At 50.1% G+C, this 24768-nt stretch overlaps 1 protein-coding gene across 2 annotated transcripts; it reads right to left on the reverse strand.

The window, feature by feature from the left end:
- Nucleotides 1-396: 396 nt before the first annotated feature.
- LOC139684863 (carbonic anhydrase 9-like) lies at nucleotides 397-16105 on the reverse strand. 2 transcript variants are annotated; one of them, XM_071581231.1, is made up of 12 exons: nucleotides 15875-16105; nucleotides 8801-8824; nucleotides 7486-7656; nucleotides 5177-5319; nucleotides 4436-4528; nucleotides 4108-4174; nucleotides 3658-3815; nucleotides 3387-3525; nucleotides 1246-1272; nucleotides 1043-1066; nucleotides 826-919; nucleotides 536-688 (listed from the first exon to the last, which is right to left on the reverse strand). In XM_071581231.1, exons 1-12 carry the CDS (start codon nucleotides 16023-16025, stop codon nucleotides 625-627), a joined length of 1155 nt encoding a protein of 384 aa, XP_071437332.1. In that variant the 5' UTR covers nucleotides 16026-16105; the 3' UTR covers nucleotides 536-624. The 2 variants fall into 2 exon arrangements, with proteins under 2 accessions (XP_071437333.1, XP_071437332.1); XM_071581232.1 differs by lacking the exons at nucleotides 826-919; nucleotides 1043-1066 and having other exon boundaries at nucleotides 397-688; nucleotides 15875-16104.
- Between the last annotated feature and the right edge of the window lie 8663 nt (nucleotides 16106-24768).

Raw genomic sequence — 24768 nt, forward strand, 5'->3', positions numbered from 1 at the left:
GCTCTAGCTCCACTGGAGCCACCACAAAAGGTGGGAAGTAGCCATGGATCTGAGGCTACTTTGGCTAATGATATGATATGATATGATAGAACTGGAGGTGAGCTGGGTGGGGGCTGGCCAGCAAGCAAGAGGTGACTCTGCCACCTGCGGTTCAGCCTTTCCCCAGCCCTACCAAGCTGTAGCTATGTTTTTCCAATGCTTTGCACAAATAAGAGGAGGAAGAAGTCCCAGAGTGATGGAGGGCAGGGCTGTGCTGTGCAAGAAGCCTTGTGCTGCTTACTCTGGAGCTCTGCCCAGCACACAGAGGGGTCCCTGCACGCCCTTCTCCACTGTGGGTCCAGCTCCACCAGGGTGCTCTTTCCTGCCCCACAGCTGCTCTCAAGGACAGCAGAGAGGTTTGGTACCATGGAAGGCTTTTATTTTTTTTTTAATACTTTTTCCCGTTTTTATAACAAAAATATCTGTTGGGGCCAAATGCTGCCCCAGGCAAACAGTCCTTGTGGGCAGCCGGTGCAGCCAAGGGATGCTGGAGTACTGGCTCGTCCTTGGCCCAGGGCGGGAGTGAGGGGAGGTGGTGCGGCAGCTGAACCCAGTGGGACTGGTGCTGCCACAGAGGTGTGGAGTTTACGCAGTGTTCTCAGTGCTGGCTGCCGTGTAGATGACTTTGGACTTGGTTGGCGAGTCCAGCCTGGTGGGGGAAGAAGGGGGAGGGGAGTGTTAGACCAAGTAGTGAGTCTCGCTGCCTGAGACAACCCTTAAGCCCCTTTCTCATGCCCTGGACCCATGCTGCCCCCAGTCCTCTTTCTGCATGTCCCCGTGGCTCACCGTGCATTCTGGCTGCGGTGCTTGTAGATGTACAGCAGGAAGGCCAGTGCTGTGACAGCAAAGAGCACCCCGAAGAGCACAGCCAGCACGTCCCCTGCAAGCCAAGCACAGGCAGGTTACACGTCCCCTGCAGCTCAGGGAGATGAGTCAAGGGAGCAGGCTGATGGCCCAAAGACAGAGGGGATACAAAGGAACAGCCTCAACTGAGCACACATACCTGCATGAAATGAGGTGGAGTGTCCTGCAAAGGAAGCAAAAGACCAAAGATGGGAACCAGCAGCACAGATGCTAGGGCAGCCCTTCAAACGCACTGTGGCTGCCTGCTCACCAGCTCAGAACATGGCTTTCAGGACCCCAGTTCCCAGGATGGTACACCCCCCATCCACCTCCCCATCCTTTGTTGCCAGCCCCCTCACCTACCTGCTGCTGGTGCTGAGCTGTCACTACCTGTAAGACAGACAGTGCAATTAGGAGGCTGCCCCAGGTGTTTGGGGGCAGAAGTGTCAAACCTGCAGGTCTTCAGGCCCCACTGCCAAAACAGGGCTGACTGGAAGACTCCCCATCACCCATGAGCAGCAGGCAGGGAGAGGTGCCTGTTGCATCCCCAGCAGCTCACAGTATGCAGGAATCCCAGCCCTGACACCCTGCCAGAAGCATCAAGGGAAGGGGAGAGAAAAGGATCCCTGAACCACAGCCCACACAGAAGCCTTGCAGAGCACAGCCAGAACGCCCCCACATCGCTGTTTGTTTCCACCACCTAGGAAGCAGACAGGCAGTGTGTTGAGCACTGCAGCACCCCATGACTGTACCAAACTCCACAAGAGAACCTGGAGAGGAGCATGGGGTGAGCCCACCAGGCAGTGACCATGGCGACAGTTGCCTGTGGCTAGATGGCCAGCAGCTTCTGGGAGGAGGCAGCCATTCATTGCGGGCAGGGCACCCGGCATGGGGATGGTTTAGTGGCTCCACATGCTGGGAGGGAGCTATGCTGGGCAAATATTTACCCAACCCAACAGCACAGCTTTTCAAGAGCTGCACTATCATCTGTACACGGCTTGGGTATTGCGCGCAGAGTGGCACTATCTGCAGGCTGTATCCAACTGCAGGAAAGCCGCCACCTTCACCCAGTCGTTGGGGCCAGGAGAGGTTATCCTGAACTGAGGGTGACTGGGTGAAGATCAACAAGCGTGGGCAGAGAAGGTGCAGCTGCAAGCAAAGCGGGACATGATCCCGCACTAGTCCATCTCAGCACGCAGTGGCCCCAGGGGTAAAGCAGGTAGCACTGATGTGGGGAGACAACCCCACCAATCCCGTGCACTCAAGGCAGGGGACCAGTAACCTCGTCCAGGAGTACTGGAACACTGCCCTCGTAGTTCAGGAACAAGGGCTTTGTGGCTTTGTTGTAGTGGGGATTTTTGGATAGAAATAGCAAATAAGGAAAAGCAAAAAAAAAAAAATTAGATCTGGGCAACTCCCCCCCTTGCCCCAACGTCAGCAGGTGGAGGTTTTGGAACAGCTTCTGCAAGAAAGTGGTAAAAGAAAGGCTCAGAGGTAAATGGAAAATATGATAAAGTATCTAACAGGTTTACCAAAGATAGAGCATGCCAGCCTAACCTGATATCCTTCTTTGATAACTGATATTCTAGACAAAGAAAATGCAGTAGATTTTATCTCTCTCGGCTTCAGTGAAGCATTTGATGCAGTGCCACATGGGAAACTGCTAGCCAGGCTGAAGACCACAGTGATTAAAAACCTACAGCCATTAGCAAGCTGGCTGGAGGTAGGACGGTGAGGGAAGTGCCTTGCACCGCAGTGTGTGGTTACCAAAGCACTGCCCAGAGGCCTGGGACCAAGCCTCTGGGCTGTTCCCATTAGTCAACTTGACACAAGGTGTAGGAAATGCCATCAAAACAGAAAAGGAACAGGATGTTGAACAGAAAAGCCCCGGTGACCTCAGGGAGCAGCAATGGACAAAAATTCAGTGATGCTGTGCGATAGTCACACCTGGGGATTAAGAGTCATTCCTACTCATTCCTGGAAACCACCAATGCAAAAAAGACCTTCAAGGGCAAACTGAGGACAGGCAGGCAGGGCTGCATCAGGCAGGGGACTGTGTGCCTGGTCAGAATGTCTGTGTGGCCCACTGGTAGAGCGTAGCCTTCACATGTGGTCCCCAGCACTGCCCTTCCTGCAGGGTTTGGATGAGGGATGCTCAATTCAAGTTTGTATGAGTGGCAGCTGCTACTGAATTTATCTGTTGCATTTTGGATTGAGCGAGCTAGTTTGAATGCCAGGACCTGGCTGTTTGCTTTTGAACATACATCCCCTAGTCCTCTTACTATTATATCTGCAAGACTAAGGATAAAACAAATCTTCCCCAGGCAGGGTGAATGAAGTGCAGAAACAGACTCCAAGACCAGTGCTGCTATAAGTCAGGGCAGATCTAACCCATGCAAATGCTGCATTTCTGTGAGAGACATGAAACACTGACTCCTGCCTCTCGCCCCATTTCTGTATCTCTGCAGCTGAGTACAGCCTGGGCACAATCACGCACTCCTTACCAGGAGTGTGCTTCACCAAAGGCTGGGTGGTCTGGAAACTTGCCAGCACCCGTCGCCCATGCAGATTCTGCACTGGCCGGTAATTGTTCTGCAGAAGATCGCTGTCATCGGTTCTCAGGCTCCTCACCAGCAATGACATCTAGAAGAAGAACAGTGTGAGCAAAGCAGCATCCATCCCACCTTTGGGGGCCAGATGAGATGCAGGGCATTTGCACAGGTGGTGCACGCTTGCAGGGAAAGACCTACTGTGTAGCTCATTGCCCTCACAGACCTGGTCATGAGAAAGTAGCATGGTCTGGTTGAAGATTGTCCACTTCACCGTCTGGTAGCAGGGAGGGGTGGTTAGAGAGCCATTGTAGTGGAAATAGAGTTTCAGATTGGCAGGCAGCAGACCAGCAATGTTGAATCCAGGCACCAAGACTTCCTGGCCTGGAAGAAGAAACACCATGGGAGTGTCCTGCAATCCCTTGCAGAACAACAGCATGGAGATCATGGGCAGCCTGGCACTGCGTGTGCCACTGCAGCCACTGGAGAAAGAACAGTGGGTTTGCCCAGGAGGCAAAGGAAAGCATGTGGGAGGAGAGGGCACCTTGGAGCAGTGCAATGCTCCCCTTCTCATGTACACACGGCAAGTGCCTGCTGCAACCTTGCTCTCCCAGGCAGAAGGTTTCTCTGCCGGGTGGCAGACCTGAGACAAGCACTACATGAGACAGGACCTTACCTACTCCTTGGATTTTGTGCAGATGCTCAAGTATCTCCTGATAATATGGGTTCTCACTTGGCCCAACCTGCAACACAGAGACTGAAGTCAACACAGTAATGGCAAGGACAGGGGCTGAAGGGAGACCAGCCAATGATGGCAGTGCTAGCAAGGAGGTATCCCTGCCTGTGAGAGGCACCCTATCCTGATGACCATTAATTCTATCAGCACTGCTCTTCCCTCTCTCTCCCCTTCTTCCAAGGGTATTTTCCTCTCTGAAGTCCCCAAAACTGTGCCCAACTCTGCCCACACCAGTCCAGCCCTCCCCCTGCTGATCTATGGAACTCACCTCCAGAAAGGCTCCCAATACAGCCAAACCATCTGGGCGAACCATTGCCTCATTAAAGTTGTCATACTTGGTGTTGTAGTGGACCACATGGATCTGGAAGGGAAACAGGCAATCCTGATGCAGGATGGGCACCGATAGGAGATGCATCCAGGGACCAGCCTGCTGAAGCAAGGGCTGGGAGAGATGTGCATGTGTGATGAGCACCCCTCTTGGGAAGGAAGAATGCTGGGGTTGCCAAAAAAATGTGCTGCTGCAAAGCAGCCAGCAGGAAGGTCTGCCTGCAGAAACTTCCCCAGTTAGGGACAGCAATGTCCTGCATACCAGGGGCTCATACTGCAGAGCCAGGCTCAGTTTGAGGACAGCAGCTAGGAGAAGGAGGGATAAAACCAGACGGAAGCTGGCAGAGCAAGAGGACAGTGTGTACAGAGTAAACAGTCCCTGCAGCTCCCAAAGCAGGCTGCTCACAGCCTACAGGGGACCTGGCTTCCCTGTCCTGGGGACTGCCACAGGTCCTGCTCCATCAGCCCAGGACCAGGCTTCAGTGTGAGTCTGGCTCAACACCAGAGTGTGGTCTGCATTGAACTTCACTGCTGCAGAGCCACATGAGATCCTGGCCAGGGGTTACAGCCTTCATCCAGTGACAACTGGAGCCATGCACGAGGAACGTGACAGTCCTCTGATGCCTTCCCTGCCCAGCACTATGAGGGAAAGGATGAATCTACCACCACGAGGGCTCCTCACCTCTGCAGCAAAGCGTCGCCCATTGATGGTGTGCTCTGAGCCAGGTTCCACCAGGGAGCCCCAGTGCAGGTGCAGCTGCGCAGCTCGATATTGCTGAGCATAGCCACCAGTGATGGCCAGTGACTCAGGCAGCTCAAGGACAACTGTAGAGGAAGAAGGAAGAGGTCAGTCAGTAAAACAAAGCCCAGTCCATCCCACAGGGATGTAGAGGAGATGTCTCAAGGGAAACAGTCACCCTGGACTTGTGGTCATAACCAAAAAACTTGCTTTCCATCTTTCATAAGGCTATGGGCAAGTCTGCCAATGCAGCAGGGTTCAGCTTTTGACTTCAGGTTGGAGGACTCTGCAGTAAATGCATCACCTTCAAAAACAGCTGCTATGAAAATGCTGGAAAGGGAAGAGCCCCTCTGCAAAGACTACCGGGGCCAGCTCCAAGCCAAATGTTATCCAACAATTTATTCAGTAAGTGAGAATAATACAAAAAGGCCATGGGCAAAATTTGTAGAGAAGGATATTGGCAGAGTGGTGAATACTTATGAGAGCAGGGCTGTTGGACAAAGAGCTGCGGCCCTTGGCGAGCTGGGACATTTCAAATAAAGCAGCCTGCGAGTGTCTGACAGCACTGGAGCTGGTGGCATGGAAGCATAAAATATTTTGAAAGCACTTAGAGCTAAAATTTTTGCCTCTTTGGATACTGTAAATTCATACTTGGTTTTGCCTTTACTTCAGTATAGTTTATCCAGCTATTTTGGACTCATGCAGCAGTGTGGCTAATCTAAGATTGAGTTACCTGGACATGAGGCAAAAGATCAGGAGTATCCCTGGACCCTGACAAAGGCTGTCCTATCCTCCTAAGCACATTTTCCTCATTTTTAATATGAGTTCTTTTCCTTTATCCTTTATAGGTGAAATGCCCATTAGTCACATCACCAAGCTAGAGCACAGATTCGGGATTAACCACGTAATAGGGCTGTGATGAGTCATTTGCCATCTCAAGTTCCCTGCCACTGGGTTCAGAGATAGAAAACTCAAATACAGGAAATGGGAGACTGCTCCCTCCCTGTGAATTTATCTGCTTTTACACTTCTTTTGTATAGCTACCTCATTGCGTTCCTTCTTCTAACTACCTGAGTCATTTTCAGGCCCTTTAAAAAGCCTATACAATATATACACTTTGTATTACCAAAATGAGTAACTGCACAAGTATCTTACTGGACTTGCAACTTTTTATTTATTTATGGCTTTTCATAAAGCAAGCTAGTCATTGCCACAATAAATAAAGGTATTTTATAAGCATGGGAGAAAGTACTTCCCCCCTCCCCAGTGAAAATGCTCTGACTGCTTTTCTAAACACCAAGCAACACCAGATGCCAGGGTGTCTAAAATAGCAACTACTGAGCTCAACTAGTTTAACTCCGCAGGCACGTTAGGGCAAGAGGCCACAATAAGAGCTCTGTGCATGCACCACGCAACTGATCAGGCCATGCAAAGTGAGTCTGACCTGTCAAGTTTGCTGTACACACAGGTCAGCTCCATCTTGCTAGCTACCAGAGCAAGGAGGTGTCTTATCTCATCGTCATCTGGTGCCTAAGTCCCTTTCTCTACAACCTTTTCTTAACTTGGAAACTGGTGGACACCAGCCTGCATGCACAGAACACTCTGCTTGCTCCCAGAAAAATCTAGTAGCAACCAGATCCAACCATCCTCAGCTGTGGGGAGATGAATGGAAAGACGTAGTTTTCCTCCATGTCTGGCATAGCAAGCCTGATACTAAAATAAGATGAGTAAGTTGTGTCCAGACTTTCCAAAACCACTCTAAAATTGGAGAAGGGAAACAAAAGATGGATCAAAATTTCTTAAGATTATGAGATAGCATTCTTAAGCACAGACTTAAAGAAGTTGCTCAAAGTTGTCTCTTAAGAAGACACATAGGCAACTTAAGGCTAGGTCACATCCAGAGACTGATGAGTCCTTTGAAAGTGAAATGTAGAGGAGAAACCAATTTCTGAAAAGCTATGTCAAAAGTACCAGGGACATATTTTTGAAGGAAATGTGGAGTTTAATAAAATTCTACAGCCAGCTCACAAAGGCTATGGATGTCTCCAGGTTCCGCCCTTCATCCAGGAAAACCCATGGATCTGTAAAGGCTCAAGCCCAGTGTTTCCATTTTGGCCTTGATGGCAACATAACTGAATCCTTGAAGACAATCTCTTTCCCAGAGTCCAGGGAAGGGCATCAGAGAAATGTGGTCCTGCTGGTAGAGTCTGGGCAGCCTCTGCTTGCCTTCCTGCCTGTGCCTTTGCACCCACCTGTGTGACCATTGTTCTTCAGCACAAGCCTCTCATTGGCAGGCAGGCTGTAGCCAGAGAGCTGGATTGGACGGAGGTCAGGGCTGAAGATGGTCCGGGCTGTGTCAATGTTGATGGGTGACTGCATGGTGCCCCCACAGTCTGGGTAGTCTGAATCCCAGTGCTCCCGATCTGGTGCAAGAAAGAAGGGAGGGAGATCACTCAGTTAAGGAAAGCACCAGAAAGAACGTTTGGATGATGGTGGGGAAGGGGACAGGCACTGGCTGGGGAATTATCCATGCACATTAACTTTAACTTCCACAAAGTTAGCCTGGGGGCAGATCTGTGCCACCATGTGACTGCATGCAGTTGTACCAGGAAAGGTCTAGGAGCATGGTGAGCTGCCAGGAAATTCTATTTTTGGGGTGTTTAGGAAGAACGCACAAAGATCATTTACAAGTGGATTTGGCAAGCTGTGGAGCTGCTGCCCTGCAGCTCATCACACACTTGCTGCCTTGCACAGCCTGGCCTCTGGCAGGTTTCACCCACACTGCCACTTGAGCAAGGTACCACTATGCTGCAGGGCTCTGTGGCAAACTGATATCTCATATGACTGGGGTGGCTGCTGGAATGGGCACCTCTCCCCAGTGCTACAACTGCAAAAAACATAGCTGATGCCCCAGAAACCTCCCTTTGCACTGCAGGGGGCTGCTTTTAGTGTGTCACGGGCCAATGGAAATCCAGGCTTGTCCCCAGGCCAGACACTCACAGGACCCCTGTAAAGACGCAGCTGGACATTAGCCTGTCCAAGCCAAATCCCAGAGTGGTGGTGCAGCAGTAAGGGGTGCATCTGTGGTAGCACTGCAGTGATGCCCATGGTAGAAAAGCCTCCCAAGCCATGATGGGAGGGCAGGGCTGGACAGGATGGGGAGGGAGGGTGACAGGGGGCAGAGGTGAAGACAAGTAATCCCTGGGCAGGTCAAAGTCCCAGCATGGACTGCAAATCCAGCCAGGAGAGCCCAGCCTGCTTCCCCAGTTGGCACAGGATCAGGAGAGCTCCCATTCAGGGAGGAGCCCTGCCTCCAGGGGCATCCCCCCACACCCAAGGGACTGGGGAAACCCTCCTTGGAGCGGTTGCTTCCTGTTGAAATCAGAGCAACCCCTGGCTCTTCAGCCCATCCGTGCCTGGGTCTGGGCACTGTGTCAGTCTCAGACAGGAGGAAGAGGTGAGTCTCGGAGTGCGCACAGGAGCCCTGTAATCATTAACCACGGCTGGCTCAGGCCCAGAATCTGCCGAGTAGTAGGGAAAAAGCAGGAGTACCTGCAAGGTATTTACCTTCATAGCTCCAGTGACTGTGGCCTTGAAAAAAAAAAGAAAAGAAAAAAACATATGAATGGAAGGAAAAGGTTGTCAACAAGCACACCTCTGCTAGGCAGCACTCCCAGCCCCATCAGCAGGTCGCTGGGATTTCACTGCTTTTAATTGCCCTCCCCGAGTGTGCTTTCTTTCTTCTTCCTCTACTCCAGCAAAGGGGATGCTCCCAAATGGTACTGCTGCCTTGTAGCAGGGCCAAGTCTCCCACAGTTGTCAGTCAGAGGGAAAACCCTAGGGCTTGACATTTTGTCATCACCCTTAAGATGAAAAATCAGGGTTATTGGCTTCTGCCACTAAGCAGCTGTAGCAGCACTCTGGCAGCTGCTCTGGAGCACACAAAGCCTCCCATTGCCCCAAGACAAAGTACTTCACAAGTGCAGGTCCCATATCATGAGGAGTCTGGGCAGCAAGATGCACTGCACCATGCAGACACACTCTCCTCCCACTGGGGAAAGCAGCCCTGGGACTCACAGCAGAGGCAGCAAACAAGCATCAAAACCTAGCCTCTACCACGGAGACAGACTGCCACAAGAAAATGTACCAGGCCAAAAGCTCATCTCCCGTTCCAGTAGCACTCTGTTGTAACTCACCCAATCACCAAATGCCCCCACAGACTGCATAAGGGTCCTACCATAGAAACCCCTTTCCATAGGAAAAGCAGAAGGGAGGATGGGGAAACCTGTGCCAAGACCTCCACATGTCCTGTGTCACTCATGGGGCCCACAGTGGTCATGGCAGGGCAGGACATACCCTGAGCTTCCCACAGCTGGTGGTGTGCCTGCTCTGCAGATCTAGAGGGGGCAAAGCCCTCCTGGGCAGGTCCTAAGGGTACAACAGTACTCAACAGCCTGGCCTTCAAACCATCACTCCTCTGAAGTGCTCAGCAAAGTCTGGATTCCCAGCATGTTACTGGAGCCGGCCTGAGAAGTGCACAAGAGCCCTGACCAAACACCTTGGCCATTACCAGCCCTTCTAGGCAACCAACTCCAGGCAAAGGGATGTGGGGTTTGGATTTGCCACAAAGAGGGAAACATAGCCCAAAAGGATTATGTGCCTGCTCTGACTGACACAACAGATAATTCATGGACTCCTCCTCTGAACTTGTCCTTACCAGTGTGTTGATGTAGACAAGCTGTTGGCACATCCCAGCCCACAAGAGCAGGAGCAGGGGGTGCCAGGTTGGGACAGGTCTGGAGAAAAGGGAGGCATTCATAAAGCAGCAAGGACATGGGGGAGCTTTTAACAGGTACAGTCCAGCCCTGATGCCATCTCTATTCCTTGGTGGGGCCAACTGCCTGACAGCCTGGTCAGGACACAGGAGGGGTATAGCAGACACTGCTCTAGTCCCCATTCCTGCTGCTCACAAAAGCTATCTGCAGCCACTTGCTATTAATAGAAGTAGATTCCAGCTCAGGGGTGAGAAAGGAAAAGACAAATTTTCCCAGGCCCAGATGTTCCATGCAAGGCCCCAAGCCCAGCAGGATCCTGTCCTCTCAGCAAGGATCCAGGCACGGGGACTACTGGGGGTCTTTGGTGCATCTACTGGAAAGTTCATGCCACACCCAAACCAGCCTAGAAAGGTCTGGAGGGTGTTTAGGGGCACTCTGTGTTGCAGAGATGGGAACAGATCTTGGGGCTCCCTCCAGCTTCACTGGTGACTCACCTCTGCAGCATTTCTGAAACTTGGGAATCACTTGCCCAGACACTGGTATTCCCAAGGGCATAGGAAGAAGGAGCAGCAAGCAGTAGATTGGGCAAGCCACAGCTGCCTGCACCAGGCAGGAACACGTGTGCCCCAGGACAGGCTACAGTGCCCTCTCCATGCCTGCTTGCATGGCACTGCCCTGGAATGCACCCAGCTGTTCTACAGCAAGCTGACATTCATTCATCCTCCCCACCTTGCTCACACAAAGCTAACCTGCTCCCCAGACACTGATTATGCACCAAAATCCAGGGAACATGGAGCCTCCTCTGGAAACACCCTGTGTCTTCTCCCACTTTACTCCCGCTCTCCTGCCCCTTCTGGCACTATCTGCATGAAGGGGAGATGGTTTGTACACAAGAGCCACACTTGCTGATTCCCAGGCAGGATTCCCCTCCTGCAGTACAAGGGTGCCTATCAGCAGGGAGAGCCCCACTGCGAGGAGCACTCAAACTGGGACAGACCTGGCACAGGTAAGGGCCAGCACCCCAGGGCTTGCACATGGTGCCTGGGCTCACTGCACATGCCTCAACTGGCACAGCGTGCCCTGACACCCCACTTTCTGCTCGTCTCCAGGGACTCTGCCTTGACAGAAAGCAGCTCAAACATCATATTTTAGATTGAGCAATAGCACCGTGCTGACACCTGCCCTGCTGTGTCAGCACTGTGCCACCCACCCCAGGTTCCCACATCTCCCAGCACCCATCTCTTTCCACAGCCAAGAGGGCTCTGGACCCTCCTCACAGCCTCCCATCAGCTCAGCTTGCCAGCTTGAAACACCCCAAATGCTGCAGCTGCACCCAGGAGTCAGTTCAATCCATGTCAACACACAGACTTTCCCAGGGACATCTCAGCATCAGAACCAAAAGGATTCTCAAGCTTTTATCCATCCACTGAAGGCACCCAAGTGTGTTTCTGCATCCCACGCAGTGGGTGCAGTGATGCTGCAGCCAGGCTCCCCCCCTCAGGGAGGCATCTCTCAAACCCAGCTGTGCAGTGATGGGTCCCCTTGGCACACTCACAGAGCACTGCAGGACAGCACCAAGACTAGCCTAGCTTAGGCCCTGGATCAGGCTCAGCATCTGTCCCAGCCTCAGCACAGCTCAGAGAAGCCCTGCACTACTCTGATCCCTTCCATGGGGGGGGGGGGGGGGGGGGGGGCATTTTCAGCCTCACAGCCCTTTGTGATGAACATTAACCCACTGCCCTGCCCAAGTGTTGATTTGCATAATTTCAATTGCCTCCCACACTCCCCGCTGGAGCACGTCTTCTCCCTCAAAAAACTCTGTGGTGCCAGGTCTTCTTTCTGCTGAAGTGCTGCCACTCACCACAACAGACATGGCTGTACCTCAGCAGTGGGTCTTTTTCATGCCCTGCCCTATCTCTGAGCACCCCTCAGTGAGCCCTGGGAGAGACTGTAAAGCATTCCCAAAAATGAGGAGAGTAACAACCTTGGTGATGCGACGTGCACCCTGGGAGGGAGATAACATGCAAGAAGAGGGCTGCTTGTAGGGAACCCAGCAGGGCAACACAGTAGGGTATGCCTGCCCTTGCAGGCAAAAACGCCTCCATGCTCAGCCACACAGAGCCCCACTGGTTCACCTGAGTGTTAACTACCACCCCCTTCCCCCAGCAGCCCATGATACAGCCAAGTTTCCCACGAGTTTTCCCCCCTTTGCTCCCTCCCTTTGTACTTTCTTCTGCTGTTCCTTGCTCCCACTCAGCCCTCCTATTCTGGGATACAGGCACTGCTGCAAGTGCCAGCTCCCTTCCCTCCTTGACATCCAACACCATCCAACAACACTTTCCTGCCGAGTTCAGGCGGACGCTGCCATTACCAGCGTGCTGCTCCGCATGTCCTGCAGCCCGGGAGGAAGGGTAGGAGAAGCCATTGGCAGTGTGAGGAGCCAGCACAACCACTGACTGCTACAAATCCCACACGGGAAAGATACTGATGCAGCAAGCTGCTTGCAGGAGACCTCACCAGTGACACAGAGGAATGGACTGTGCACCTGAAGGACTCAGGATGATTTGCACAGACCAAAGGGGAACCCTCGGCGGCGACAAACAATAGTGAAGGAGACCAGAAGGTTTGTCCTATATGTCTGCACCCCACTTCCTCAGTTTTTCACATTTTAGGGGATACACAGCCTGAGGCTGCTGCAGGGCATCTGATAACACTGAAGCAAACTTGTGCTCCTCACAGTGTGGATGCTGAATGACAGCAATGCAGCCACTGATGCTGCCTGCTCGTCTTGAACTCTAGAATTTTGATGGCTCTTGTGTGAAAGGCAGGGCAGTGGGCTCACTTCTAGCTCTAATATTCTGCCCTCTTATCGGCTGGGTACACAGTGCCCTGTGCTCAGCCACAGGCAGCACTGAGATCCTGCCAGAGTTTCCTCTTCCCACTGGGACCCAACCCTGAGCCACACCTGGGGCAAAGCTCTGTGGGATGAGTTCAGTTTGCAGATGTCAGGTCAGGACCACCTTGCTGTGCCCTGTTGAGAGATCAGTCCCATCTGTGGAGGGATCAGTGCAGGTCATAGCCCAGAAAAGAGGGTAAGCAGAGTATTATTCCTAATGGTCAGTAAGGCAGGAGGTATGAGGACACAGAGAGTGCAGGTTGCAAAGTAGGGTCCAGCCACAGCAGCCACGTTCCAGCCTACAAAACACATCCAAGCACCAAGTCCCTTGAAAAGCAATAACCTGATCAGGATACATGGCTATGCCACTGTGTTCACGCTGTCCATAGCCAGATCTCCAGATCAGTCTGTGGCAAGCATGGCACAGGCATGGTCTGGTCTGGGCAGGTCTAGGCAGGTTGGGCACATAAGTTGAACATCCTTCTGCTAACCCCCACAAGAAGTTTTTTGATGGGAGGGGTATGCCATCACAGCCCTACCTTTGCCCTGGTTTCTCCATCCAGACACACACCCCATACAGCACCCATATTCTTTCAGGACACCACTCCATGTGCTGCCCATAGGCGGAACAATCCCTCCCAAGCCTGTCTTTATTAAAGCCCCTTTTTGTTTATAAACTCTGACCCACTGCAAGCCTTTGGGATCAGTCTTTAATCTGCCACTGGTAGCACAGGTCATTGCAGGGATTGTTCTTTGTTCTCCTGGGGGAGGACTGCTTGGGCTGTGGGGCTCAAGATTATGCCAGCTCCCCCTGAGAAGGGCAAGGGTTTGGGTGGAGGAAGGCATAGGGCAGGCTTTACTCTACAGCATGTTCCTGCTCACTCTGAACTCAGCTGCCCCAGCAAGTGCTGGGGGAAAGAGGAAACAATTACAGAGCACTGCAGAGAAAGGGTCATTCCAACAAAAGGGATAAAAATGGGGAAATCCCAGAGGACAGATCAGTGCTTGGAGCTGGGGAAAGAGATGAATAAGGAGTATCAGCAAGAAAAATGGGTTCAGCTGGAGGAAAAGAAATGAACAAGAAGAACTGCAGAATGAGCAAGAAAAGAACACAGAGCAAGACACATTAGAATAGGAGGGACAGGAAACAGGGTGCAGTGGGAAAGGGAGTTACTGTTTCCCAAAGGCACATGTAGCAGCGGACTGAAGTCTCTGGGAAAGCAAGCCCATGGCAAAGCCTCACTGACAACACCTGGACTTTGAGGCTGAGAGGCCACCAGCCCTCCCTTGTGTACAAGTCTCAAGAAAGAGGGAACCAGCCCAACACTAGGCAGAGGTGCTGAGACACACAGCTCCTGGTACCTGGCGGGAGCCTTGGAAGGTTCCAGCCACAACCTGCTTCTGGACTCCTGTCCAGACCTTCAGTCTCTAACGCTGGTACTTCATGGGTCAAGTTGTCTCCTCCCTACCTACCTCTTTGCCACTGACTTTCCTCATCTCCATCCCAGCCTCAGTCTTCTCAACCACCCATCCCAAATCTCACACGATGTCCAGCCGCTTGCTGTCAGCGTAGCACACCGGTATGCTGAACACCCTACACCCTCCCACTCTGTGGCCTGGGTTGCTTCATCTCTGTGGCAGGGAGCATCTGCATCCCCATCTCTTTCCTGTTCTCAACCCGGCAAGAGCAGGTCTGGTAAGAAAAGTGATTCAATGCAATAACAAAAGCAGCTCCTGGCACCAAACAATTCCCAGTCCTTACCACAGGACAGCTGTCCTGGCACAGGTCAGGACTACTCCTTACCAGTGGCAAAACCAAGGACATGGTATGAGGCTGAGCCCGGGAAACAAACCTGTGGGCAACGCAGGGACAGGGACTGTAGCCAGGGACAGCAATGTCCCAGTACTGCGCTCAGCCCAACGCGAGCAAATCCCCAGCACTCTCCCAAAATCCCTGCAGAACACTGGCAGCATCACGGTCTCCAGTCAGAAAAGGCACCAAGATCAAACACGCAGGACTTTTCCCCTGAAACTGTGAGCCTGAAAGCCCCCGCATCCCCAGCAAGATAGTTCACAGGGAGGAGGGGGGGCACACACCACCCCGCAGCCCTGAGTTCAGGCACGTCCCCCGTTCCCCATCGTCAGCCATGGGGCAGCCCCCAGCGCCAGACCCTGTCCTCTGCGGGCTGCAGTGGGACAAGACAGATGCAGGGCAGCCTAGCAGACATGCTGCGGGATAAAGGGAACCGGCCGCCGTTCACCATGCCAGGATGCGGGGTGGGAACCTTCGGGCGATCCCCGGGAGCAAGCAGGGACTGCTTGGTTCACAGTCCTCGTACCCCCATTCCAGGAAGCCGTGAGCCCCCTAGTCTGATGCAAAAGGGACTTAGTGAGGGAAAAGGGTTGCTCACAAAGTAAGGGCCCAGTCCCTGGACAGGGGTCGGGCCGGTCAGGCCGTACAGGAGTTGGCGGGAGCAGGGACAAAGGCAGGGACGTGCTAGGAGGGGGGGCAGCGCCCGCAGAAGGGAGATGCTGGGAGGACACAGCTCCACAGGGACACCTCACACTGGGGCACACCTGGAGGTCTAACAAGGGTGCAGCAGGAGGTACAGCAGCTCCTTCCTCCCTCCCTCCACCAAACCAAGGAAGGGGGGAGCTCCCCGGCACTGGGGGCTGCCCCTTCCTCACTACTCAAAGCATACGGCATTCCAAATCCAGCAACCCTGGTATTGGGGCGCCCCACGCCATCAAGGATCCCCAACCCAGCAACGGAGGGGAACTCCGTGAATCAGGGCACCCCATGCATCAGGGACCCCAAACTTAGTATTGGGGTGCTCCACTCATCAGGGTGCCCAGGGACCGGGGACCCTAAACCAAGCTCTGAAGCGCATAGTGCACGGGCACCCCAAATGCAGCAGCGGGGTGTCCCACGCCTCGTGGCGCCTCGCGCGCGGGGGGACCCCCGTTCACCTTTCTCCGGGGAATGCGGGGCGTTCTCGCCACCGTGCTCCTGGTCGTTGTCGCTCTCGGAGCTGGCACCGCTCGGGACGGGCAGGAGCTGGAGCAGGAGCGGGAGCTGGAGTAAGAGTAGGAGCGAGACCCGCAGCGCGGCGCGGTTCATCTCCGGCAAGTGCGCGGGTGCGGGACGGCGGCTCCGTGCCTGCCCGCCCGCCCGCCCGGCCGCACGTAAGTGAGGCGGGCGGAGAGGAGGCGGTGGCTCTGACTCACGCCTCCGCTACCTTTTATAGGGGCTGGAGGCAAAGTCTGCAGCCGCACGGTCTGGCCAGGTAAGCCATTCGACGCGGGACTCGAACCCTCGATTCACTCCGGGAGTTCCCCTACCCCAGTCCAGTCCCACTCCGGGACATGCGGTGGAACCTGACGCGGGGACGGGGGAGCCCAGTCGTCTCCTCAGACCTCTCAGCCGTGGGTGTGTCCTCTCCTCGGGGACGGGCTTGGAATCACTGAGCCACGAGTGTCCACTCTTCTCTGCAGCGGGTGTCTCCTTTTCTTAGTGACAGGGTTGGCACCCCTCAGCCATGACTGTCCCCTTTTCTCAGTGGTACCTCTTAGACGTGCATGTCCCCTCCTCAGCAGTGGGTGAAGAGCACCTCAATAGTCCCTTCTCCTCAGTGATGGTGTTGGGACCCGTGAACAAAGGATCTCTCAGCAATGAGTGTCCCCTCTCCTCAACAACGGGTGAAGGACCCTGCAATACTGAGGTGTGAACCCTTCAGCCATGGCTGTCCCCTCTAATCAGGGGTGGGTGAGGGACATCTCAGCAGTCCATGGCCCCTCTTCTTACTGATATACAGTTAAGAAAAGCATTTCTTTCTATGGAGGCTGGAGAGTGACAGAGCTCTGCTTTGGGCAGAAGACTTTCTGCTGCTTCTCAGAGGTGGAAGGAAGCACATTGGTGCTGCTCAGTGAACCTGGATACCAAAAAGCTTTGAACAAGGCCCTGCACCAAAAGTAACTAGGCACATCAACAGATGTTGATGCAAAGGGTAGATGCACATAGATGCAAAGGGAAGCACATTTGGTGTAATCAAGGATGCATGGCATGAGGGTGGACCTTAATTACCCAGAGGAGATGATAGAGTCCTGGTGATGTCAACTCACTGCTTGCAAGAAAGAAGTGAAGTAAGCATCAGATTATCAAGAAAGAAACAAAAAAACAAATGAAAACAAAACAAAACCCACCCCATCTTGCTGTTGTATAATCTTGAGTGAAAACTCTTCTCAGTTATTGCCCACAGTTTTGTTTATCCCATCACAAAAGGGTCAGAAACAGCAACAGCATGCACAGGGCCCCAGGCCTGTAGGGGGTAAATGTAGTTTCCACATAAGGAAGGAGCAAAGCAGCCATAGGTCTGGTGGAATAAACTCTGTGTCCATAGTGTCCTGACTTGTGTTGTACTGGAGAACAGGCAATGAGCACTTTCTTTCTCAGAATAGCAGATTTAGAGTATAGACACTTTCTTTCTCAGAATAGCAGACTTAGAGTACAGTCAACCAAAATCATCAAGCAGGAAGTTTGAGTTCAACCAGCAAGATATTTTTCCATGTGGTGCAGAAGGGAATGGGGGAAATTCTTTTCCTCAACGTGCTATTTGTGCACATACAAAAAGGTGTCAGGCAAGTTAATGGGACATTGTGTCTTGCTCCGTGACACTGCTTGAGTCCCAGCTCTCTACTGTGCACCATGGGCTCCATGCTTCTGCTAAACCAGTTTTGCCTACCTGTTTCCCAGCCCACTGGTCATCCCAGAACCTTCCTTTGTACTCAGCATAGCCATGTGAGTACATCCACATCCACAGGCTTGCCATCTGGCAAGAGGGCTCAAGATCTGTCAAGTGGTACAGAAGATCTGGCTGGGGCTGCATTTTGTGTTGAGCAGAGGGAGCATCTCCCAAAAAGCTGGCAGCTGGGAACACAAGCCACTAGCTGTTGGCAGACTGGCACTGTGGCCTTCTGCCATGAGCTGTGCCAGAGGTGGTCCCTTATTCCTGGCCTCTCTGGAGAACTCTGCCTTCTGTGGTGATCTGCAGGCAGGATTAACACACTCCCAAACTCAGACGTTATCATGATTCACGTTGTTTCTTCCAATACCCAATAAATTGAATCATCAGATAAGAAGATACTGATTTATCAAAACTCAAGAAAACAGGGCTGTGGAGGGAAAACATGTTCTGGTGGTTTGTGTTATTAACCATCTTTATCCTGAAGGGAAATGAAGAAAGCAGTTGTATACAGCAAAGGAATGACAGTTCAGTCTGTTCTTTTTCCAGACAAGCCCCATATCGTTCCCAACTCACACCTGAGTCTATCCATTCTGCTTGGTTCTCCATAGAGGTTGCCCTGTGTTGACTCTGCACAAATGGAGTACTAGTGGAGCTGTCACCTTTGCTGCCCTGACTTCCTTAGGTTTCATTGTTCTCCCTCTCCATTGCTCCTGAAGGATGAGCGTATCATATCACAGCAGCTGTAATAACATGTGTCTTCTTTCCACCAATACAAAGTATAACTTTGTCAGCTTTTTTTGAGAGTTGATACCTGGCAGATGAGGACATTCCTAAATGAAATCTTCATTTACCTAAACTATAACACACCATTAGAATGAAAGGTGACTCCATCATCAGGACACAGTGTTTGGATGTGCCTTCTGGACCACAGCAGTATCCCAGGAGCCTTGCAGGCCAAGTAGAAGAGCACATAGAGTTTGACCTCCTGTACAAGGTTCACACCACTGTTATATCCTCACCCAAAGCTCTCCTCTGGGACTCTCTGGTAGACTTATGTCAGAGAAGATCTGATCAGATGAATTCAGGTCCCTGTAAACAGTCCAACACTGTGCTCTTCTTTGCTGTGAGGTATCTTGAAATGCACAGCACCAAACCTCTGCTCAACTCAGCAGAGATTGAGCCTGAGGCGCAAGACATTGGTGTACCAGGGGATTCCTCCAATACTGCGCAGCACAAGGTGCACCGGGCTGAGATAGTGTGGGTGTACTTCTGGAAACACTGGCTGGTCTTGTTTCAGCTCCAGTGCTGTGGGGAGGGACAACCTCTGAATGCTTGTAAAAGGGTTTATTCTCAGGAAAAAGATGTCATTCCCAGGAAAATTAACTCATGTTGAGGAAAGGCTTGGATGTCTAGAAGAATCTTGGCACTCTGGGTTTGATTCAAATTTGTACCAGTAATTCTTTCCCACGGGATATACTAATGAATTCCTGAGCTTATTGAGGGCTTATTGTCTGTTACTTTTAATGTAACAACAGTAGGCACTAGTTTATCAGTGCTGCTGTTGTGCCTATTCACAATTTAGAGTTAAGTTCCCTGGATGACTTCCAAACAAAACCAGGCTGATCTATTCCATTCACCATGGTGAATCCCAGATACTGCATTTGCAGTTTGTATTTCACTACTGAGATTTGGTTAGAATTCCCTAAACAATAATCTTTCCTTTGAGGTTGTATTAGATTGCTTTGAAATTACAATAGTTCCATAAATTGTCTCCTCCCAGTTATTTTGATTTCCATCTCCACATCCATACATTTGTTGTGCTGGTACCATTGGCCACTAAAGTTTTCCACCACCACAGCTTGTATTCAACAAATAACCAACTTTCAATGCCTAAGGGTAGGATGGCAAAGAATATTTTGAGACAGGTGCTAATTAGCTGGTTGCTGTCCCTTGATTTTCTAAGATAATAGTAACCCAGCACCTGTGCTATGGGGCTCTAGATCCAGTCTGGCCACATCCTAGTCTGCTCTTCTCTGTAACCAAAATGTAGGAAGCCAGAGGAGCCAGCTGGCCTGGGAGTTCCTGGACCAGGGCTACCCCTGTGGTATGGCAGCTGCTTTGTAGCTATGAATTCTAGCAGCTCTGGTAGGGATGGGCTTAAAATACACTTTTTTGTGTTTCTATGTGCAATTATGATACATATTATTTACACATCCATTGTTGCCTATTGGTAAAAACAATTTTAATCATGGGAAACTGATTTTTTTTAATTTTAAGAGACTTGCTTCCAAATCTATGTTTTAAAATATTAAAACTTCTGTGAACTAGAAAGTCTGACTTCAGGCAAGGTCTGCATAGGAGCCTCTGAGTCAGTCTGTTCCAGGTAAGAAAGCAAACCTTGCCAGCAGCTGCTGGAAAGCACCAGCCATAGTGTTGTCCCAGCAGGACAGAGCTGGCAAGGACTTCCAAGAGTACTGAGCTGCACCACAATGTTTCTTAAGCAGTGAATACATCAGTCTTTTTAATTGCAGCAAACAGAACAAGAGTTTACCTATAACACTTGCCCGGGCACTGAGTCTGATCCCCCTTTGTTAAAAACGAGCTCTGTGGCCTTCCTTGTGACCTGATCAAGTTATATGTGAAAAAGTGGTCCTTCTCCTGTCCTGTGCTTTCTTGGGCTTAGTATAAAACCTCAAAGTTTCCGAATGTTCTTTGAGTTTCTCTTTAAAATGTATTTATTTGTTCCTATATGGAGGCTATCATTTTGGTAGGATTTAATCCCTGATGTATTTATAGGCAGCAGCTCTATCCCTTCTCAAACTGTGTTTTGAAAGTTTAGACAGAAGCCTGAAAGAGCTTAGCTTGTCAGAAAATAAACGCCCATTCTACTCTGGTCCTCATTAACCCTCTGTGTCTCTTCAAGTTTTAATTAATCTTTAGTGAATGTACAGATGCTAAGTTATACATTTAACCTGTATGGAAAGTACTTCTCTGGCCACATGTGAAACAGCTAACAGTGAGCACATAATCAAGTGGTTTGCCTCATCTTTTTTTTTATTTTTCTACAGAGTTTTATACCAGGATTTCTTATTAACAGCTCATCAGCACTCAGGAATATGAGTTCTCATGATGCTATATGCAGTCCTCACACCTCTGATGCAATAGCTTGATTTTCAGTCTCACAGCAGTGTTTCCCAGCTTCATGTCCTTGGCACATTCTTCCTGTTTGTGAGGGTCCCTAATTACAATGTTTATAAATATGGGTCCTAAAACCCACTTCAGTGGTTTTCAGTAATAACTTCTTTACTGCACAGGCCCTCTTAAGATGACATATTATTTTCCCCCTGTATCTTTACAGGCCTTATCATCTTGACTTTAATTAAAACTGACATTTGAAGTTACTTAAAAAAACTTACTGAAATCCTAGTAAAGGAACTCAGAACATTTACTTTGTCCAAAAAGAATCTAGACTAGCATGCTACAAAATCGTTGCAGCAAATACATATTCCTTTTTATCCTTCTTCCTACTTATTACATAACCTTCTATCTTCCAAAGATATAAAAATCGCTTTTCTCCACTGAAAGTGAGGTACCTTTACTAGTTCCTCTTGTGGCACCACCTGCAGCTGGACACCAAATCTGCAGGACAACCATTCCTTCTTTCAACTCTCAGGTTGCAATTTCTAAACCACTGGAATACCTTAATCTCCAGACTTTATTCTGAATGGGGCGGTCCGTCCTTATACTTGATTTTTGTTTTGTCCTCTGCTTCTGTTCCGGTGTCTCCAGTTGTCCAGTCACCTGACACTTGACTTTAATCTTTACACAGGGCCATTTCTCCTTTGCTATTCTCCCAGTCTCCTTTAAATACTACTAAAGACCCTTTTGTTGAGTGTTAAAGAGTTTCCTCTGCAGGATCTCAATAGGGAACAATTCTCATGTTTTCCATGTGAAACTTGACATCCAAGTCACAGTATTCTTTGTTAATTGACCATGATTGCTCTTGCTAGCAGATGCTTTGTTAATTCTCAATATCATTCACCATAGATATACAACTTCTGAGGTCTGCAGTTACCTCCTAAAGTATTTACACATTATTCAGGACACAAATTTCAGATGGTTTTGTGCTGAGCGAACTAAAAATTCCATGGCACTCTTTGTTCCATGCCAAGTCCTCGTGCTTCTCAGTTCAAGTGACTTCATTAACTAGTTACTGTGATTTATTTCTTTAACTTCTGTCCTTGAAATTAAGAATCACGATTGTAAACATTTTTAACCTTCCACTTTGTGCTATTAAACTTTTATCACTCAACATAAGGTTATTTTCTGTAACCAGCAGGTATACAATCATTTCCCCACATCTAAGAAACTATGTTAATGACCATCAACTCAGGCTAGTTCCCTGAATGTATAAATTGGGCAAGCAGTAACTGATGCAAGTGACTTCAGAGCAAACTCTTGGGTTGTGTATAGTCACAGGAAACTACTGGCTACACTCCTCTTGTGAACTGGCATTAAGGAAGGAGAAACAATGTCTCAATGAATAAGAAATTACCAGAGTCGAGGATCTTGCCTGTAATTCACATGAAGTTGTGAAATGCTTTCTGGTGAAATCTCCCCAGCACTGCAAACTCTATTCCCCTAGAAACCAAACATGTTATCACTGCTTAGAAGATATTAGGTGCTCGTTAGACCTACTCAGACAGACCACTGACATCAGGAGTGACTGTGTCCTGTACTATGTGGTGACTTTTTCTTTCTTAAGAGCTTCTGCAAAAAAGGGAATGGAGCAGCAAAACCGTAAGACTACAAGGCAAATATCTAAAGAAAAGGGAATTCATGGGACAGAAAGTTAAAAATAACCTCCCTGACTTCTTGTAACAGTGTCTTATTGACCTAAAGCAGTTAAAACAAACTGGAAGGTACCTGGGATGGAAGATAGGATAGCCCTATGGCAGGTTAGAGATGGAGCCGCAAAAAAGACTCACTAGACCATTCTCCACAGTACCAGCTTATTCAATCTCACTGGCACTGTGCCTGGCAGCTTGCACATGATTCAATGTTCCCCTCTGAGAAACACGATTTGATCAGAAACCTTCAAATAGAGCTGAAAAACCTTTGAGGCACTTAGGATTTCCCTTAGAATTCTCCTCCAATGAATGCTGAAATAACACACTTTGTATTTGTTTGTTAATAGTCTGGCCATAACACTGTGCTGCTGCATCTCATTCCAGGGTTCTGAGCCATTCCTGCATATTTCCCCATAGCCTTCTCAAAGAACCTGTCAATAGCCACCTTGATAAATAAAACAAAGCCCTTTTAATGTATCTCTGGAGGACATTTTTCCACCCTTTGAACAGTCTAATCTTTTCCTGTGGCTTCTCCAACTTTCCATCAAAGTTATTTCAAGGATGTGGGCACCAGAACAGGGCCCTTTACAGCAGCTGCAGACTCACCAAAACTGCTTATGGAGGAGGAATTCCTTCACTGTTCCCACTTACTGGCCCAAGATCCAGGTTGGATGAGACTTTGAGCCACCTTGTCTAGTAGAAGGTGTCCCTGCCCTTGGGAGAGAGACTGGAATGAGATGCTCTTTAAGGTCCCTTCCAACCGAAATGATTCTGTAATTTATTCTGATTCATCCTTGTCTGGAAAAGTATTAGCTTCTTCTGGCACAGTATCATGGTGGGAATTCATACCATTCTGCTTCAACATTCAATAATATTTTCTAACATGTGGATTTCTAAGGGAAAAAAAAATTATTTCCTATGCCTGCTCAGTTCCCTGCCCACATGCTTGACTTATATGTGCCAGATTTTAAAAGAGATCCAGGTCTCACAGTAAATCCTCACTTTACCAGCCGTTCAGCACAGCTGAGATTTGGCCAGAGGGCCCTTCTATTAACCTCCAAACAAGTGACTGCTGCCAGCTAGAGCCACTTTCTGCAGAACTCCTTACAGTCATCCCAGCAGGGTGTTTCTCAAGAGGAAGGAACTGCTTTGCTGTCAAACATCCTCAGAAGCTGAGCTGTGGAGCTCAGGTGCCCTGAGCATCTCTAGTGCCGCTTGTATGGAAGCACACAGAAAAAAGGAGATCTCTTTAATACCTATCAGGCCAGAGTCAAGGGAGATCCAGTGCACTCTTTCACCTCTGTTCTTAAGTGTCATCCTCTTCAGAGATGATCTGGCAAACAGGCTGAAGAAAAGGAAGTCAGATTCAGAAATGACGCTTGCAGGATTGTGACAGAGAGGAGAGCCAAAAAGCCACACAGAAATCATGAGGCTCTAACATATGCTGAACAGTCTTCCCTGAGGCAGCGCATCCCAGCACAGCACAGCTCTTCCCCTGGGGCTCAGCTCCAGCCTGCCAGCACCCATTCTCTCTGTGCCTCAGTGCCAGCAGCACACGCACAGCCACAGGACAGGGACTGCATCTTTCAAAGAAGGGCACTGGTCAGATACAGGGAGATGCAGCACACAAACAAAAGAAGCTTTACTCATGGCCACTTGACTTGTTTGCCTGAATCAGGCTAATAAAAGGCTCACAGACCTTAAGTTTCATCAGCACATGCTAGACGTGATCTTCCATAGCCCACGCCCTCCTACATGCAGTGGCAAAGCAGCAGACAAGAGAGAGGCAGAGATCTCAAAAGGGACATGCAGCCATGTCCCTTCTAACATGCACACATGCACACACTGGCAAGACTTGCAGCCACGTGAAAGCTGCTGGGTGAAGATCACACCCATGACAGCTGCACAATAGTGCAAACATAAAAGGCCTACATATCAAAAAAGCCTACTAGCTCTGATCAGCACAGTGGGGCACAGCATGGGATGAAAATTTATTCATCTTGCCAGACCCAAGGATGAAGTGAAGATGAAAGTGAGCCTGCTTATCACAACCACAAAGCATTGCTTTCTTACTGTGCAACTCAGTGTCACCACCACAGGTCTTCTCTACACTTTTGTGGCCAGTGTCCGTGCATACATCATGAGGAAAAAAAATTACCCCAGAAAAGGGCTGGGAAAGAGCTCAGCGAGGCAGCACCTTCAGGGCCAGCCTTGCCTCCTGAGAGGACTGTCTTAGGTTGCTGGGTGACAAATGCAGCTGTGAGGGGCC

Source organism: Pithys albifrons, chromosome Z, assembly GCF_047495875.1.
Source record: "Pithys albifrons albifrons isolate INPA30051 chromosome Z, PitAlb_v1, whole genome shotgun sequence".
Classification (NCBI taxonomy): domain Eukaryota; kingdom Metazoa; phylum Chordata; class Aves; order Passeriformes; family Thamnophilidae; genus Pithys; species Pithys albifrons.

Coding starts and splice junctions, on each gene's coding strand:
- LOC139684863 (XM_071581232.1), bottom strand. CDS start 16,025: ATGAACCGCGCCGCGCTGCGGGTCTCGCTCCTACTCTTACTCCAGCTC. Junction 8,825..15,874: donor CCCGCATTCCCCGGAGAAAG/GTGAACGGGGGT, acceptor TTTTTTTTCAAG/GCCACAGTCACTGGAGCTAT. Junction 4,529..5,176: donor GGCGACGCTTTGCTGCAGAG/GTGAGGAGCCCT, acceptor TTTCCCTTCCAG/ATCCATGTGGTCCACTACAA.